The 18516-nt window shown below is 35.5% G+C and overlaps 1 protein-coding gene across 1 annotated transcript in view; it reads right to left on the bottom strand.

Annotated features, from left to right (window-relative positions):
* Nucleotides 1–212: 212 nt before the first annotated feature.
* The window catches only part of LOC100854333 (uncharacterized), a 48916-nt gene continuing 30612 nt past the window's right edge, over nt 213–18516 (bottom strand). Inside the window, exons 3-13 of the mRNA XM_010657566.3 lie at nt 14885–15069; nt 14632–14712; nt 14512–14553; nt 14372–14413; nt 12920–13006; nt 10438–10564; nt 10256–10336; nt 3477–3602; nt 2701–2765; nt 1868–1973; nt 213–617 (exon numbers count right to left, since the gene is read on the bottom strand). Coding sequence (XP_010655868.2) covers nt 517–617; nt 1868–1973; nt 2701–2765; nt 3477–3602; nt 10256–10336; nt 10438–10564; nt 12920–13006; nt 14372–14413; nt 14512–14553; nt 14632–14712; nt 14885–15069 — 1043 coding nt within the window. The 3' untranslated portion in view covers nt 213–516. The remainder of the gene's footprint in view (nt 618–1867; nt 1974–2700; nt 2766–3476; nt 3603–10255; nt 10337–10437; nt 10565–12919; nt 13007–14371; nt 14414–14511; nt 14554–14631; nt 14713–14884; nt 15070–18516) is intronic.

Below are 18516 nucleotides of genomic sequence, written 5' to 3'. Positions count from 1 at the left end.
AAAATAATATTGAAGATCATCAAAATGAAAGAAAACTTCTAAAGAATTCTAAAAAGTGAAAAATTCAAAGTTAAGAAAATACCAAGAGAAAATTATTTCATATTCACCATTTTAAAATAGTCTTTCTGAAATTATGATTTTAACTTGAGTTTCTAACTAAAGCTAAAACCAAGAAGCCAATGTAAACGAGACCTTCATCTAGTCATGCCGCTTTGGTCCAAGCTCACAAGAGACTCAACCTTGTAGTCTAGCAAAGTCCATATAGAGTTAAAAGAGTGAATCAGACCTGATTCATAAACATCTCAATGTAATAAATGATGGCAAAAAACGAAAGTGTAACCCTAAATGGGATTCCGATAATCCATGGTCACTCATTCATCTACATAAGTGCAAAATGTCTTACAAAGAAGTCAGCCATAGACCAAGTACCAATTTATTGCTAGTTCTCTTTCTTTCGTCTATTGTACACTGAACAATATATCTGAATACTAATTGTTTTGGTATGCAAACCTTATATTAGCGTTTTGATGTCCCACCAAATTCATCCAGTAGCTGCTCAATGGTTCTCCTTGATGTCACTTGATCCACCTCAAATGCTCTCATCTCATCTCTGAGACCTGCATGACCACATCACATACATTTTATTTGAATTCAGAAGCGGATGTGCATTGATATGACTGGTAATGCATGTAAAATGTAGCAAGTCCGCCAGTAAGGATTACATGCGTGGCCATTTTTAAACACAACGAATTATGCAAAGTTGGCGTTCCTAGTATTAGGTGCTAATTACCCCAAATATTCAACACCCAAACAAATATTATTATGACTGATAATGGCAATAATGGAGGCCTTAAATAATAAAGCGGAAAAAAAATACCATTGATTTAGAGAGCAACATCTAGTCACAGAAATGTTTTAAATCAACTTGGAGTCATGACCATAAGGATTGACAAAGAAAATATGAATCATTATAGTGGTATGATTAGAAGTGGTAATCCCTGACACATCTGCCAACAAGATATATGAAACCAGCACAAAATTTGCAGGCATAGGCTGACTTTTGTAATGTTTGAGCTGTTCATATGTTGAGACAACTAACCCAGATGATAAACAGATCATGTTAGAATGTTAGACTTGGCCTGTTTATTGTACGTATTGTGTAAAAAAAACTGCAGACACAAACTTGTTTGTTTGTTTGCCTGGTGACCCTGGTCTATTTGTGTTGTTTAGGTGAAAAACAACCCAACATGAACAGTAAAGTGAATGCTTTAAGGATGCTATTTCATGCAACACATTTGCTAAACAGGTGATGTTTATTCTCAGGTCTGCATCTGCATGTTTGGATTGACATTATTTTTCTTATAATCAACACAAGGCAAACACAAGAAGAACCATTGGTTGCCAATGTATCAAATAGCCAAGAGTACATTCATAATTTGCCTAGTTTCACTTTAAGATGATAATCCAATTTATTCCAATTTTGATTCCAATGTTTCAAAATCAGCATTTTGGATTTAACTAGGGAATAGAGTGGATTGAGCTTTGACCATCTCGTTTGAGTACCAATTGAAGTCTAGTAAGAATAGACTAAACTTTTTATTACATTCAACATCACCAAGCATGGACCTATTTTGAGAACCATCATTTGGGTGTCCTATTCCCTGGGCCTAAGGGCAGTATTGTTGCACCCCAACATAGAGGATGCCAAAAATAAAATTTGGGCCTTGGGCAGAATATCTTATAATGTAGCATGTGGATATATAGGCTCAACCAACCTTTTAGAGGGTCATGTAAAAAACATATTTAGGAGTTAAAATCTGCTATATAACTAACTTCACCAGATGTATAACTTAGCAGCATAACTGACCTGGTTGATGCAGAACTTTGAGAGGCAATTGGGAGGCATTTGAATTGAAGAAATGGAGCAGATTCTTCATAAGGTCCACAGATTCAGCCGAGACTAGGAGCTCTCTCTAAATTGCAACAAGGATATAATAATGTCAGTATTTTCAAGATGATACAATGGAAAGCAGCATGACCAATCTTTTTAAAACTGCATGGGCAGATTTCAAGAGTCTGCATGGAAGGAATAAGGCTTTTAGAAGTGTGACCCAACATTTCTTTGTCCCAGAAAATACCCAAAACAAAGATGCATGTCATAAAAACTTGACTGCTTGTTTAAATTTCAACTACTCACCTATTTAAATATTTTGACTTATGTTCCCTTGTCAGTTGAAATTTTTCTTTAACTTGTCATATTTATCTTCATTTTTACAATATGTAACTCATAACTCATTCCTTTTCCCCATTCCCTGCCTCCAACCACTAGAGGACAGGTGAAAGGTTACAAAAATTATATGCCAAGTTTAGTTTTTCTGGATAACCTGATTTTAATTTAAATCTCTATTCTCAAAATATTATAGATGGAGAAGCTCTTATGCTAAAATTGGTTGTGACAACCATATAGAAAATACAAAATTCAAAACTAGGGATGTTAGTTATAGCCAATACTAAACTAAAATCTCTAGTAACCATGCCTAAACCCAGATTTTAGGCCTTGTATGTGCATGTGAACTCTTATCCAAGTTCTGCAGCAGGTGAAAACAGGTCACCTAATCCAATAACACTGTTATGAATACTTATCAAAATAAATAAATAATAACACTTTCATGAAATAATAAAGCAAGAAATCATCCAAACCTTGAAGTTCTTCTGCCTGTCATAATACCCTGAAACAATCATGAGTAGCCGAATTTTCTCTGACTCTGGAGTGTCATAGAAAACATTAAAAAGCAAATGTAAGTGCGTCCTCCAAAACCAAAATGTAAACATTGACTCAACCAGAATATTGTATGATATAAAGAATACAGTTAAAAAAGAAGCCCAAAACTCTTTTGTCCAAATCTGGAGAGGCTATGAGAAAAGAGAGAGAGAGAGGGGGGGTGGGTGGAGTTGGTTTGGTTGGTGTGTGGTGTGGAGAATTGAAGCAGAAAGGAGGGCATACATTAGATACTCTATTTAACAATATAAGACACAATGTCTGGAACCAAGGCATCTTTTAAATTTGAGCCTTAAGATATCATTTATTGATTACAATGACTAGTCAAAGATCACAGGTGATGTTGGTCAAAAAAATATGAAGAAAGATAATATGAACAAATCTAGTGTGCTCAAATTTCAATGAGTTTTACAATGAGATTTTGTGACAGCGGGACAGTAGTGGTGTCCCACATGATGAGAGATTGGTTGTAAAAGGAGCCTACTGTGAAAAGATAGGGAAACAACCTAAGGTCAATGAACTGAGTATTGGCTCTTAATACAGTCAACTGGAAGAAAAGAGATTTGTGCAGAGAACAGTTAAAATAAGGCCTGACAAAGACAATCATTCTGGCAATAATGATATTCCCTTATCTATTTTTATCTAAAACTCTCTACAAATATTTTACCCAGTACTGAGCATGAAATCAACTACTTACGCTGGAAATATACGATTTCTTGAGTTGCAGTATCCTTGTGAGCAAGAAGTTGAGCAACTGAAATCCCGATAGAACTCATCCCGATGTAGGAGCCCATCCCTCTTGAGCCAGCACCATCTGGCTTACCTGCTTCAACAATTGTCATGTTTTGATGGAATGCATAACATAGCAGTAGAAGAGAACTAAATCCAAAAACAGTGATAGCCAACAACCAAGAACAATTATTTTGACAAGTTTGAGAAATGCTTGTGTCCATAAGTAAGCAGTAGTCATGCGTGCTCGTTAAGTCTGTTTTCTGTCAACAAGAGGAATAGAAAAATGCAAATGCATGTGTGCATGCACAAGATAATCAATTGGATTAGACCCTGTAAAATATGTTGAAGGATGTAATAGAATTTTAAATTTGCAAATATGTAAGGAAGCCAACATCAGAGTCACAAAAGAAAATTCAGTTTTCTGTTTAAATGGTCAGTTTTTATAAATAATGGAAAGAATTCCTTACTATATTACTCTACATATTGATCAACCATATGGCATGTTTCTTTTTTGGCACACTTTGTGGGGACTTAGATGTCACCTCTTTGTTTGTATTGATACAGAAGTAAACTGACATAATGCCCATGTTCAAGAAAGGAAACCTAGGAGTGTTATACCAGAATGCTTGGCAGTACTTTTGTGTCTAAGCTGAATAATGTGATCCCATTCACTTTATGTACAAAAATGATTCATACTTCATACTGGAGCTTAGTAAATGCTTAAAGTAAAGGAACCTATGAGTGTAATGTCAGAATTCATGGAGTGCCAATGTCTGACAAATGTACATCACCAACTTAGAAATGTTCAATTGGGAATCTAACAACCATTAGGCACCATATCTACTGAGTGAATATTGCTAAGCTCCACCTATATGTTAAAGCATTAGGCCATCTAGAATCTACAACAAACCAACTCAGGATACCTACATCAATTTAAGAGTCCCTAGGTTGAATAAACTTATGTTACATAGGTTTGGGTATGGGTGACATGGATGTGTCTAGGTGTTCAATCCTTTGAAATCTCAAACTATAGGATACTTAGTATTACAATAATTTTTGGTAAAAATGCTAAAAATATGTGTGCATATAGTTAAACTATTTGTTATTTATAATGCATATTTATTTAGTTAACTTATTTTACTTTGTTGTTTACATCTTCTACTGTCATAGTTCATCTATTTAGTTTTATTTTATTATCCCTTTTCGTAACCCACTCTCACATAAAACACTTCTCTCCTTTTGTAATAGTTGCAGCCATAGAAAAAATGGAAGGAAGAAATCACAGCTGAATCCAAAGTAAGAGCACATATCAGACAAGGATCCTGTACTCACTCCCATGCCATGTTGTATCAACATGGGTACCTCAAGTCAACTTGAAAAGTCAAAGCACCACATGAATACTTCGTACCATAATGAAACAAACTGCTGAAAGTTCTCACAGAATGGTTCCTATATAGACCTTTACTAAGAATGAAAATAGAGGAATCAAAGTTGAATGATTCTCACACATTAAAGATAATTTACAAGTCTCCTACTTACAGGCTATACATAGCATAAATTAAGGAACAAAATAACTGCTATAATTAATTTACACTTCCCTAACTTATAGGAGTTGACTAATTCTATATTTACACACAATACAGCTAGAAAATCCCTTAGGATTTTGGCCATATTTCAACCTTCCAACACTCCTCAAGCTGGTTTGAAGATATCTTCCATTGCCAACTTGCCAATCAAATTGTCGAATTGCTTCTAGTGTAGCCCCTTTGTAACTTGTAAGTATGTCCACAACTTGTTCACTAGTTGGAGTATAAGGCATACATATCAGTCCACTATCTAACTTTTCTTTGATAGGTTTATCGACTTCAATGTGGTTAGTTCTGTCATGAAAGACTGGATTATGAGCGATCAAAATTGCAGCTTTATTGTTACAATATACCTTCATGGGTAATGGACTAGAAACTTGCAAGTCTTCTAAAAGTCTCTTGATCCAGAGTACTTCACAAATTCCATGAACCACAGATCTAAACTCAGCCTTTGCACAACTCCTTGCCACTACATTTGATTCTTACTACACCATGTAACCAAGTTGCCTCCAACAAAGGTACGATAGCCAGAGGTTGATCTTCTATCAATTACACTCCTAGCCCAATCTGCATTAGTCTAGGCTTCAATTTGTAGGTGACCACGGTTCTCAAACAAAAGACTCTTTCCTGGGGTTCCCTTCAAATATAAACAACATCAAAGTGTTTTAGTCTTGGTAAGTGCATGAATTGACTTACCATGCTAACCACAAAGGCTATATTTGGACGTGCATGTGACAAGTAAATTAGTCTTCCAACAAGTCAATGAAATTGATCCCTATTCGCCAATTCTTCAAGTTTGTTAGGTTGTAGCTTCAAATTGGATTCAATAAGTGTCTCGATTGCCTTACATCCCAATAGACTTGTTTCACCGAGTAGATCAAGTACATATTTTCATTGGGAGACAAAAATACCTTTCTTTGGCTCAGCTAATTCCATTCCAAGGAAGTACTTCAATGCCCCGAAGTCCTTGATTTCAAAATCATATGCAAGCACCTTTTTAAGTCTCTCAAGTTTAGCATTGTCATCACCTATCAAAACTATATCATCCACATAAACAATCAAAATAGCAATTTTCCCTTCATTTGAGTGTCTATAGAACATGGCATGATCAGCTTGACTTAGATAGTAACCACGACCTTTCACAGCTTTCTCAAAACATTCAAACCATGCTCTAGTGGATTGTTTAAGGCCATACGATGATATTCTTAATCTACACACTTTATCTTTACCAAGTCTATCTTCAAATTCAAGTAGTAAATCCATAAACACTTCCTCTTCCAAATCTCCATTCAAGAATGCCTTTTTTACAACTAACTGGTGTAAGGGCTAGTTAGAGTATACAACTAGAGAAAGTAGGAGCCAAATAGAGTTTATCTTGGCTATCGGTGCAAATGTTTCTTTGTAGTCGATTCCATAGGTTTGTGTAAACCCTTTTGTCACAAGTCTCACCTTATATCTTTCCACACTACCATCGGCCTTGCACTTAACTGTAAACACTAATTGGCAGCCCCCAGTCTTTTTTTCTTTTGGTAGATCAACAATCTCCTAAGTACCATTTTTTCAAAGAACATTCACCTCTTCTAGAACTACTAATTTCCAATTTGGATGATCTAGAGCTTCTTGAATGTTTCTAGGAACAAACATATGAGAAAGGTTATAAGTAAAAGCCCCATGGTCATGGGAGAGTCTATGATAAGATAGATATTTAGCAATAGGATGTTTGGTATGTGTTTGGACAACTTTCCTATGTGTTATAGGGACATTAAGATCTGAAAGCTCATAATGGGAGAAGGAATTGAAAGTGAAGGATTACTTGGAATATCCACATGACCAATTCTTGACAGTGATGATTGGACATGTACTGGGATTGTAGGTTGATCTTTACCATTATAATGATACCTTTGTCCACTAAAAATCCGAAGCTCAAAACGAGGTTCATTTTGCAATATTTCTCCCCCTGTTTGTGATACACTTATACTTTGCATAGGTAGATTGGTATTTCCTTCCTTTTCATTATTTAAAACATTTTTTTTCGTCCTGAGAGTTAAGTTCCAAAAAGAGAACACTAGGCATAGGTATAGATGTTTCCCAAAATTGATCTTCATTACTTTGTTTCTCCCCTTGAAGATAGTTTTGACTGAAATAAGGTTGGTTTTCTGGAAAGGAAACATCCATACTAATATGACTTTTGTTTGTTTTTGGATTCAAACACTTTTACCCTTTCTTATTTGGAGCATACCCTATGAACACACATTTTTCAGCTCTAGGATCAAGTTTAGATCAAAGATGACTAGGCATGTGAACAAACACTGTGCAGCCAAATACTCATAGTGGTAAATCTGAAGTTATCCTAGTTTCAGGAAAAATATTTTTGAGGCATTTCAATGGAGTTATGAATTTTAAGACACGGGTAGACATCCTATTAATCTAATAACATACAATTAAAATAGCATCCCCCTCATAAATATTTTGGAACATTCATAGAAAAGATTATGGCCCTTCCAACTTCAAGTAAATGACGATTCTTTCTCTTAGCAATTCCATTTTGTTGATGTGTACTATGACAAATGGATTGATGTTGAATGTCCTTTTCTTTAAAAAATCTCCTAAACATGTGTTAAAATATTCCGTACCATTATCTATACAAAATATACTTATCTTAGTTTGGAATTGATTTTCAACCATACCATAAAAATCCTTAAATAATTTTTCAACTTCGTATTTTCACTCATCAAATATACCCAACAGAGTCGAGTATGATCATCGATAAAAGTCACAAACCATTTTTTTCTAGATAAAGTGATAACTTTTGAAGGACCCTATACATCACTATGAATTAAATGAAAGGGTTTTGAAGCATGATAAGGTTTTGATTTGTAGGAAACTTGATGACTTTTTGATAAATGACAACTTTCACAATAAAAAAGGCACATTCCAAATTTTTAAACAAACTAGAAAATAAATGTTTTAGATAAGGAAAACTAGGATGTCCTAATCTAAGATGTAAAAACATTATTTGATCACGAACAAAAATTGAACTCATACTACTACTCAAGCCTAGAGCTTGTTTATTGATGAAAAGGTTGTCATCAAAGTAGTAAAGACTATCGATCATCCTAGCATTGCCAATCCAGTCCTGAAATTCAAAGTGAATAAAAAAATATTACACAATAGTTAGAATCTTTTGACGGTTTGCTCACAGAAAAAAGGTCGCAAGATAGGTTAGGGACATGAAGCACAAATATTAATTCTCTTTCTGTTGAAATTTTAATTGACCATTTCTTGCAATAGATGAAAAACTTCCATCTGCAATCCTAACATTTTTATTACCGAGACAAGGAGAATAGGATTTGAATAAGTGAGAGAGACTAGCCAAATGATCAGATGCACTTGAATCAATAATCCATGGTGTTGATGTTAAATAACTAGAAAGGGCACTAGGAGGACTACCAGTTTGAGCAAGAGAATCACTAGGAATACCAGATGGTGGATTGGATTTCAGCAGGTTAAGAAGATGATCCATCTGCTCCTTGTCGAAAAAATTGGTCTCAGCTTGATTGGATGAAGGTGGCCTGTGACCGTCTTTATCACCAGGTTTGTTGCTTTTCTAATTTGCAGGTTTCCTGTGGATCTTCCAGCAGGTTTCTTGAGTTTGATGTGGTTTATTACAATAGTCACACCACACTTGAGGTTTCTCATCCATACTCCTTTGGTTGCTATAGGACTGACTTGCATTGGCAATAGCAGCTACTAGTGCTGTGCTCTCCACTGGCTTGTCTCCTCCCTTATTGCCTAGCATGACCTTTCAATGGCTTTCCTCATGTCTTACTTCAGAAAAATACCTCTCCAATTGGGGGAAGGGGTTCTCTACCAATTATCCTTCCTCACACTTTGTCAAACTTGACATTAAGGCCAGCCAAAAATTCAAAAGTTCTCACTTTCCACCATCTTCTTGTGGTGACTAAAATCCTCGGGCTCTTTCATTCATAATCATTGAATAAGTCCAGGTTTTGCCAAATGTTCCATTATCATCTCCTTGCTGGATCTTGCCAAGCAGTAGTTGCAACTCATAAACTTGAGACTGATTTCCAAAGTCAGAATCCATTTGACAAACATTATCCCAGAGTTCTTTTGCAGTAGAATAGCACACGTAATTAGCACTAATGTTTTCATCCATGGCATTCACAAGTCATGTCATTACCATAGAATTTTCTGCATCCCATCTAGCATATAATGGGTCCTCTTCTGCAGGAGCCTTTTTTTCACCAATCAGGTATCCAAGCTCTCCTCTTCCTCGGATATTCATCTAAGGAAATTCTCTCCATTTAGCCAAATATTTGTAATTTGGACAGAGTGGGATTCAGAGGAATGGGCAATTTGCGTTTTGGTATTTTTTGATGGGGCTGCAGGGGAAGATTCAGATGAAATATCAGACATGGTATTCTCAGTTTGAATAATCAGAACAAGGGTTTTTTTAACGAGGCAGAGGGAAACAAAAGGACTGTATTTTGGTGTTGCAGAGGGAAGATGAATTGATGAAGAAGAATTGAAAGGAGGTGCTAGGGTCTTTTTTTTTCTTCTGGAGAGAGGCAGAAAAATTTTTGCTGCTCTAATACCAACTAAAGAATGAAAGTAGAGGAATCAAAGTCATATGATTCTTATACATTAAAGATGATTTACAAGTCTCCTACTTTTAGGCTATACAGAGCATAAATTAAGGAACAAAATAATTACTACAATTAATTTACACTTTCCAAATAATAGGAGTTGACTAATTCTATATTAACACACAATACAGCTAGAAAATCCCCTAGGAGTTCAGCAGTATCTCAACTTTCCAACACCTTTTAACATATATAATGGGGTCAACCTGATTGCCAAATTTAGGTCAGCAGCTCTGATATTTTCCACATCAGAACTATGTTTTGTGTTTAAGCAAAGTTGGTTATGGTCATATGATCAGGCCATTTTCAGTCCACTGTCCCACGATATCAATTCATTAATGTGGGTAGTACTGTATGCATGGGACAGAAGAATAGATCAAACATGGCAATAATGTTCTAATAACAAAAACATTTAAGCACAATAATGATATAGTCACATGTTAGATAATCAAAGGTGTAGTTGCATGTTAGATGATCAAAGGTGAGTCTCAGACCTACTCTCATCCACTTCTTGAAATCCTTGCGCAGTATATCTTTTACCTTGAGGTCAGATACATCATACATTTTGTATCTCACTGCAAATGTTAACAAGTTGCAGATAAGCCCCATTAGTCTTGAAAAGAAGCTGAGACTTGAAACTCTGAGATATGTAGATTAGTAAAAGTTAAAAACATACATATCTGGTAAAGGCCATTACATCCAAAACGACCAGCACCGTTAATCAAGAGTGTTGCGATGTACTTATCCTTGGATGTGCAATGGTGGTATGTCAAGTTTCCAGTATCTAAAAGGATACTTGCTAACTGCAAACCAATAGGAAGCCCAGGAAAAAAAAAAAAATCAAATCTAATGAAATATATTTTAATGAGTAGGAGAAGCTTTGGTTGAAACTAAGTGGACATTATTTTATAATTGTCTCAACTATCATATATTGCAGTCATCCAAAAGAAAAAACGTAAACGAAAAAATAAGAGAAAGATGATAAGCAACATAGTGCTAGCAAAGTTTATTAAAATAAATTGACAGGCTGGCACGGAGCACATTAAGGAAAAGAAAAATCCAAATTCAATTTATTTGGAGCATTAAGTCATATAATAGTGTAATTGAGCCTTAAATTAGAGGGACTCTAAATTAGAGGTACTAAAAAATTAATAATCTTTAGCAAGGAAGCTAAGTTTTGGCCCATAGTTACAATAGCAGCATCTTGCAAGTTATTGTACTAAGACTATAGCAAGTTACTGTGGTAAGTATCATTCACATTACTATAGAATTCACCACACCATAGAACAATACAGTTTACACTAGTGTAGCATCAAATTCATGAGGGTTTTCTTACTCCCTTTGGGTTACTATCGACTAGGGTATTATTTGAAAATTGGGATTAGTTTAATTGGTACTAAGATTTTTAGTCTATAACTGTACGTGTTGTAAAGTTCTCTTTTGAGTGGATGAACAATCAAGAATGTGAAATTTTAACATTGCTCAAAAACATAATTTTTTTCATTAGGAAAACAGGAATTTATTATAAGAGATGCCTAACAAAAAGAGGGCACAACCCATGTACACAGAAGTGTTCAAAGAATGCCCATAAAGGGGAAGGGAATTTAGCAAACTTCAGAATTCTAACACATAAGCAATCAATCAGGTTCACCAAAGACAAAAAGATCCACACCCAAACACTTGCTGGGCCATCAGAAAGATAATAAAGAAAATATATTTTTTTAAAGATCAAACTGAAAGCTCCAAGTCTTCAAACATTCTATGATTTGACACCTCCCAAATGGTCCAAAACAAGCACATGAAATTCTTGTATGCTACGGTTCCAAGGTCCAATGGATTGCTAACTTCTGTTTTATAGATTTCATTGATGTGCTATGTATATTTCTTAGGGTGGTATTAGGCAAATGTTGTGCCCACGGCTTCTTAGTTGTTCATCTTCTGATGTGCTTTGTATATTTCCTACGTACTTGGGATGCCCCCCTTTTATTTAACTGCCTACGAATATAATCTATAATTTGCCTATCAAAAACACAAGGCAATAACAGAAGCATTCTATTTTATTTCTTGTGCCCTATGTTGAATGGAGGAACAAAACATGAACCATCTTTTTCTAGAATGCAAAACGACCTGGATGGAATGGCAGATTATCTTTGATTCTTCATTTTTAATAGTGTCCCATCCCATCCTTTTGCAAAATGGTTACAATTGTGTCATAGACTGGTATTGCTAATGAATCACAACTTACCAGAACATTTCCATCATATGGTGGTGATTTTACTGGTTATTTTAGCCAACAGAATGGAGTTGATTTTCCATCCTATATTCAATTCTTTCACTATGATCTCTCAAGCTAATGAATTGTGTGACCGGCTCCCTCTAGCTCAAAATTCTACCAGGGAACCTAACCTTATTGCCAGTATTCATCATAGACCTCTATGCATGGAGGTGCTCCTCTCAAATGCCAATTAAAGTTGGCTCACTTCATGTTTGATGTTGCTTAGAAGAGGACTAACAGTTGTACGGGTTAGGCTTTATAGCCTATCAGGAAGTGAATTCTAGTAGAGCGGCTAATGATGCCCACTATATTTGAATAGTCCTTTATACATGGAAGTTAGGGCTTGTTTGCAATTACTTTATTGAGTTGCTAATCTGGTTGTGGGCCATATTATTCTGAATGCTGATTGTCCAGTTCTTCTGTTGCAACTTGCAGGTAGTCATTTGGTGAGTCAGCAGATTGCCTCACTCGTGCCTGATATTCTCTCAATTTCTTACACCTCACTGCATTGCAACACTGAAGTTGCCTTGCAAGGTTGTGGTTTCAACTCATCTAAATGCCTAGTTTGCAATAAAGGGTTGTTTATATATATGGTATGATCTAAAATGTAGTGGTAGGAGTGATGTATTTTGCTATTGTTTTTTGAGTGGCTCATTTAGGCTGTGTGGGGTTGGAGTAGTTGGACTAGTTTTCGTACTTTGGCCCTCTAGGTGGGTTCAGTTTGGTGGTTTGAAACTTGAGCTCTGTTCTGTATAGTATTTATGCTATGCATTCTTGCTATGGACAGAACTTCTCTTACCAATAAAACAGCAAATAGCACAAGAAAAAGCAGAAGAGACAAAAGATTAAACTTAGGACTTGAGAGTTTAGATGAACTGCGTACCAAAAGTCTACTGAATCCTTTTCCAGCCAAAATCTCAGGTGAATACAGTGCAAAGTTTTCAGCAATAAGTGTACAGCATGAGCAGTCCTGTATATAGGGTGAAAAAAAGAAAACTAACCAATTTAGAATAATATCAATAGGCTTGGTTTTAAATATGAAAATGTAGGTCAATGCATGCACATAGACACATTTATTTGCCTTGTGTACATGTGGAGCTGATATTGCCAAGAGTACATTTAAGTTTACAGGTAACAACTCCTATTGAAAGGGCATTTTTCCATTTTGAACAAATAGCATCAAATAGAAGTAAAGCACATGCGCATATACATGAAAAAACCAACATGCACAACCTCCTTTACACTACTCTGAAATGTAATAAATAGAAGTAAAAAGAATTAATGTATTTTGTGGTTAAAAAGGAAGGAGGTTCATGGAGACTTGATGGATGGCAATGTCAAATATTCGATATCTTTGCAGAGATGGGATTCCCTATTCGATGGGTTCTTTGCTTAGCCAATCAAGAGGTAGATGGGCTAGCCAAAAGAGGAGCAAAGTAATTAGTATCTTTTGTTAGTGATTATATTCCTCCTTGAGTCTATCAAATGTTTGTTTCAAATGTCGTTTCACTTTTGGTTTTTCTCGTATCCATGTAAAGCATTCCATTTCCTTGTCTAAATCTAATCTTGTACATTGTGGAAGGATGCCTAGTGCTTATTGTTCTTTTCAATTAATATAAAAGATCTATTGTGTTTCTAATAAAGATAAAAAAAAAAATAGAATAGTAAATTTTATAATTATACTTAGTTTTTTGAAGCACTGCCTAAAGGGCATGCTGGCCATCTACTTCAAATGTTCTAGTTTGTAGAGAACCAACACTCATTCGAAAAGATGCTCCATATTCTTTTCCTATAGTGCAATTTTAGACAAGAAGAATTGGAATTGGTGTACGTTCCAATGGGAATGGACTTTGAGGACAAAATCCAAACAGAATTTGGATTGAACATAAATGTATTTGAAGGATCCTTTCAAAAGGAATTACAATGTAAATTGAAGTGAACTAGAAAAATTGTTCAAAAGACATGGGAATACTCACAGCCATGATTGTAACACTTATTTGATATAATATTTAGGATAAACTGTAGAGGAGTATACCAGGATTGGTGGAGACCAGATACTGCTAGTGTAAGTGGATCCCCCAACCTCAACACCATAGCCTAAACCCTGGCCCTGCCTCTCTCTAAGGATTCCTTCGACTAAATCTTTTAGGTCATTCTCTAAGTAACTCAGGGCAGATGGGAAATGGAGGAGTACTTAAGAACCATGAGGACAGGGGATTAGAGTGCTCGTTAAGCCAACAAGTTTTGGCCCTACTGTTAAACAAGAAAGTATCACTTTTCTGGGAGACATAAATCTTATTCACAAGTTAACATACATTAATCTTGATCATCATACCTGTCCTGCAGTAACGGTCTCAACCCAAGGATATTCAGAATCCTGTAAAACAAAAAGTACGAACAGTGAGATGCGATTTCAGATGGTGAAGATGTCAGACGAGATAAATTGAATCATTCAACCACATGAAGAAGATACACCTTTTTGCAACCAAAAATTTCAACCACGGCCTCCTTGAATGCCTGTTCCAGGAAGACACTAACAAATATCCATCATTTCCAATAGTAAAAAGTACGACGACATTTCCAGTTAGATGTTACCTCCTGTTTGGTTGGGAGTCTATCCCCATTTAGTAGAACTAATTTAAGACCCCCAAATAGATCATAGTATGACAGGTCAATCTGCAATACATTCCACCATTCAGGGGAAAATATTTAGTTAGACAGGCAGGAGCAAGTATCAATACTCTATGCATTGTAGGGATTATTTTTGCATTTGTAGAACAGGATACTCAATGCGTTAATAACACAATAATCTTACATTTAAAGTTTCAAATAGTAGAATGGAACAAACCTCATCCAGAAATATCAAGGATGATTGATCAATCTGACTTGAATTGAGCAACCATTTTATTTCAGCATGAGAGCTTAGGTCTGCCCTCTTCATGTTGATGACTGGTACAGTGCAGAACTGGCCAATTTTCCGTGTTTCATTCAAGTAGAAGGCATACATGATGGTTGAAGCAACCAAGCTAACATCTGTAATCAAAAGCACCAACAAAAAGAATGTTTTATAATAAGAATGTTCATATACATATTTCATTTTTTTTTTCTATTTCTTGTTTTCTTAGATTTAACAGTGTTAATTATATTTTCTCTGAACTTTGAATATGCTGCATTTGTACTCACAACTAGTTTTCCATTACACCTATGACTTCAAGTGAGATATTTTCAGTGGTTGTTCCGCTCCTTTAACACAAAAGAAAATGGCTAAATTATACCAAACCCTCTGAAGTTTCTGATTATTGTAGTGACCTCCTTTGAGATCACTGAAATAGCGCTGCCCCTCCCTTGTCTAGACTCTGTCCCAAAGGTGTTAGACAGTGTATGTTTGATTACAAAAGTAACCCTCTTTGAAAAAAAAAAAAACCTAATAAAAGGAGAGAAACAATCTCAAGCACTGCATTTTATTCATCAAAACCATGAAACCAACAATGTGCAATGATCTGCCCTTTTAATTCTACTAACTTGGCAGATATGAATAGAAACTAACTTCCTAAAAAATAGAGAGCACCCTTTATTCTCTCACCTGTCTAAACAATAAAAAACAGTAAGTATGCTAACACTCCCCCTTAAGCTGGACTGTACAAATTAAACATGCCCAGCTTGTCTATTAACTTCTTTTCAAACAATGGCCTTGGAAGTCCTTTGGTGAGAACATCTACAGCTTGTTTTGTAGTAGGTATACATAAGTCATGCAAATAGTACCATCCTCAATTTTTTCTTTGATGAAATGCTTATCAATTTCAACATGCTTCGTCCTATCATGATGAACCGGATTGTGTGAGATGTTGATGGCAACCTTATTATCACAGTAAATTCTTAAAGGTAGCTTCACCATTACCTCCAACTCTTCTAAAAGAATTTTTAGCCACAACACTTCACAAATCCCATGAGCTACTGATCTCAATCCCGCTTCGGCAGTACTTCTAGCTACAATTGTTTGCTTCTTGCTTCTCCATGTTACCAAATTTCCCCAAACAAAAGTACAATATCTGGAAGTAGACTTCCTATCATCAATAGCTCCTGCCCAGTCAGCATCCTTATAAGCTTCTATGCTTCTTTCACCATTTTTCCCAAAGAAAAGACCCAGGCCAAGTGTTCCTTTCAAGTATTTTAAAATCCTATAAACTGCCTCCATGTGTTCCTCAATTGGAGCATGCATGTATTGACTAACTCGACTTACTATAAAGGCAATGTTAGGCCTGGTGTGAGATAGATAAATAAGCTTTCCCACCAGGCATTGATATCTCCCACGACCTACTGGATTACTAGCCTCTTGTGTACCGATCTTCATCCATCCAAGCATCGAAGTCGTAAGCACTTTCATCCATCCAAAACCCCACAGGAGAAAAAGGTGGAGAATATCCTAGCTAAACGAGTCACTAGGAGACAAGGGGTCCCACTTGTAATAGAGTATCTAGTTAGATGGAAAGAATTACCTAAGAGGCAGGCAAGCTGGGAACATGTGAACGCCTTGTGCAAGTTCTGGAAACAAATCGAGAAATTTCAAGTTGAGGTGACGATGAAAACGTTGACGACATATATAGGGAAAAGTGTCACAATCTACTTAAATGACTCTCTCTTAAGCTTATATAGAACAACATGAAGCTTCTAAAACCTCCTAGAGTAATCTACACTTAGCCATTAGTTGAAGAATGCGCGATGTAGGACAACCCTAGGATGGTTGCCTACACTCAAAAGTAGGTGGGCTAGTGTTTTTTTTTTTTTTTTAGTGTGTAAAGAGAAGAACAAGAAATAAAGCTTATGGTAGAGAATAAAATAAAATAAAATAAAAAGTAAAGAGAAAGAAGAAACGAAGAAAAGAAGATAGAAACCTTAGAGTCTCACTAAGGCTTTCTAGGAGTTTCACTTAGAAGAAAATCAATGGAGTCTCACCATTGAGGATTGCAATAATTACAATGAAAAAAAAATAATATTATTAATATCAATCAATTCATCCCTCTGATTTACATTGATTAGCCTTATTTATAGGTTTCTTTAAGAAATTCAAAGTCTACTAGGATTCCAATAACCTATTATGACTCTAATTCTTATTATAACATCCAAAGTTTAGTAAAATTCTAATAACCTATTACTGTTAGAGAATTTAAGCGATTCTTTGACTTGCAGAAATTAAAATATAGTTATAGGGATTTTGGTAAAACATGGTAGTTTCCTAATTGTAACACTTTCCTAATTTTCATGTAATTAGTGAGGTTGCCCCTAGTTTTTGGGGATTGATAAGATTGTGATAAGATGTCAAACTCTCCTTAAATAGGTTGTAGGTAATCTGTATATATATTTTTCTTTTGTAAAAGATTATTCAATATAGCATAAAATAATTTTTTTTTCTTCATGGTATCAAAACTCTTGCTCTTTGGGAAAACATTTCTACAAAATCCTACAGTTTTTTTGCTGAAAATTTTTTCTCAAAAGATTGATTATCTGAGAAATCCATTCTAACTGTTTATTGTTCAGTCCTACCCATTATTCAGCCATGTCTGAAACATCTAAAGTTAACCTTATTGCTATGATTACTAAAAGCCAATCTAGAGAGTTGCAACAAAACTCTCCAAAAGAGAAGTTGTAGAATATTCAATCGTCATATCGATTGAATGGCAGAAACTACTTACAGTGGTCACTAGTGGTGAAGACTTTTCTGAAAGGAAAAGGGAAATTAAGTCATTTGATAGGAACTGAACCTGCTCAGAATGATCCTACATTTGTCAAATGGGACAAGAAAGATTCCATGATCATGTCTTGGTTATGGAATTCGATGTTGCTTGAAGTAAGCTGGACTTTTATGGTTCTAATAACAATAAGGGAGATTTAGGAAACATTTCGCCAAACCTATTCCAAGATGCAAGATGCAACCTTAATTTATGAAATCAAGACAAAAATAACAACCACCAAACAAGGTACTCTTTCAATCACTGAATACTATAATGTCATGAAAGGACTTTGGCTTGAATTGGACTATTACAAAAATTTTCAAATGAAGTGTAGTGAAGATGTTGCTATGTTATTAAAGTTTGTAGAAAGGGAAAGGATTTTTCAGTTTCTTACAAGACTTACTATTGAGTTTGACCAAGTCTGAGTGCAAGTTTTAAGGAAAGAAACTCTACCCTCATTGCAAGGTGTTTTCTTAATAATCTAAGCCGAAGAGGTGCCATGCTTGAATCTCTCAAAAGGGCCTGTCATGGTTTCCACAAAAACAAGTGATGAAGGAATCAAAAGGGATGTTGAGAAACATGGAAGCACAATCAAGACCATTAAGAATGAGTCAACAAGTTCGTCCAGCCATGATGCAGTATGGTACACTTACTATAAGAAGCCTTGTTACACCAAAGAAACTTGTTGGAACTCCATTGGAAACCCCAAGGAGTAGGCCGAAATGGTGGTTTTAAGGGTGGATAGCAAAGA

This window comes from Vitis vinifera, chromosome 10 (genome assembly GCF_030704535.1).
Source record: "Vitis vinifera cultivar Pinot Noir 40024 chromosome 10, ASM3070453v1".
Classification (NCBI taxonomy): domain Eukaryota; kingdom Viridiplantae; phylum Streptophyta; class Magnoliopsida; order Vitales; family Vitaceae; genus Vitis; species Vitis vinifera.
The sequence above is the reverse complement of the archived record's forward strand: the minus strand, read 5'-3'. Positions and strand labels throughout refer to the sequence as shown.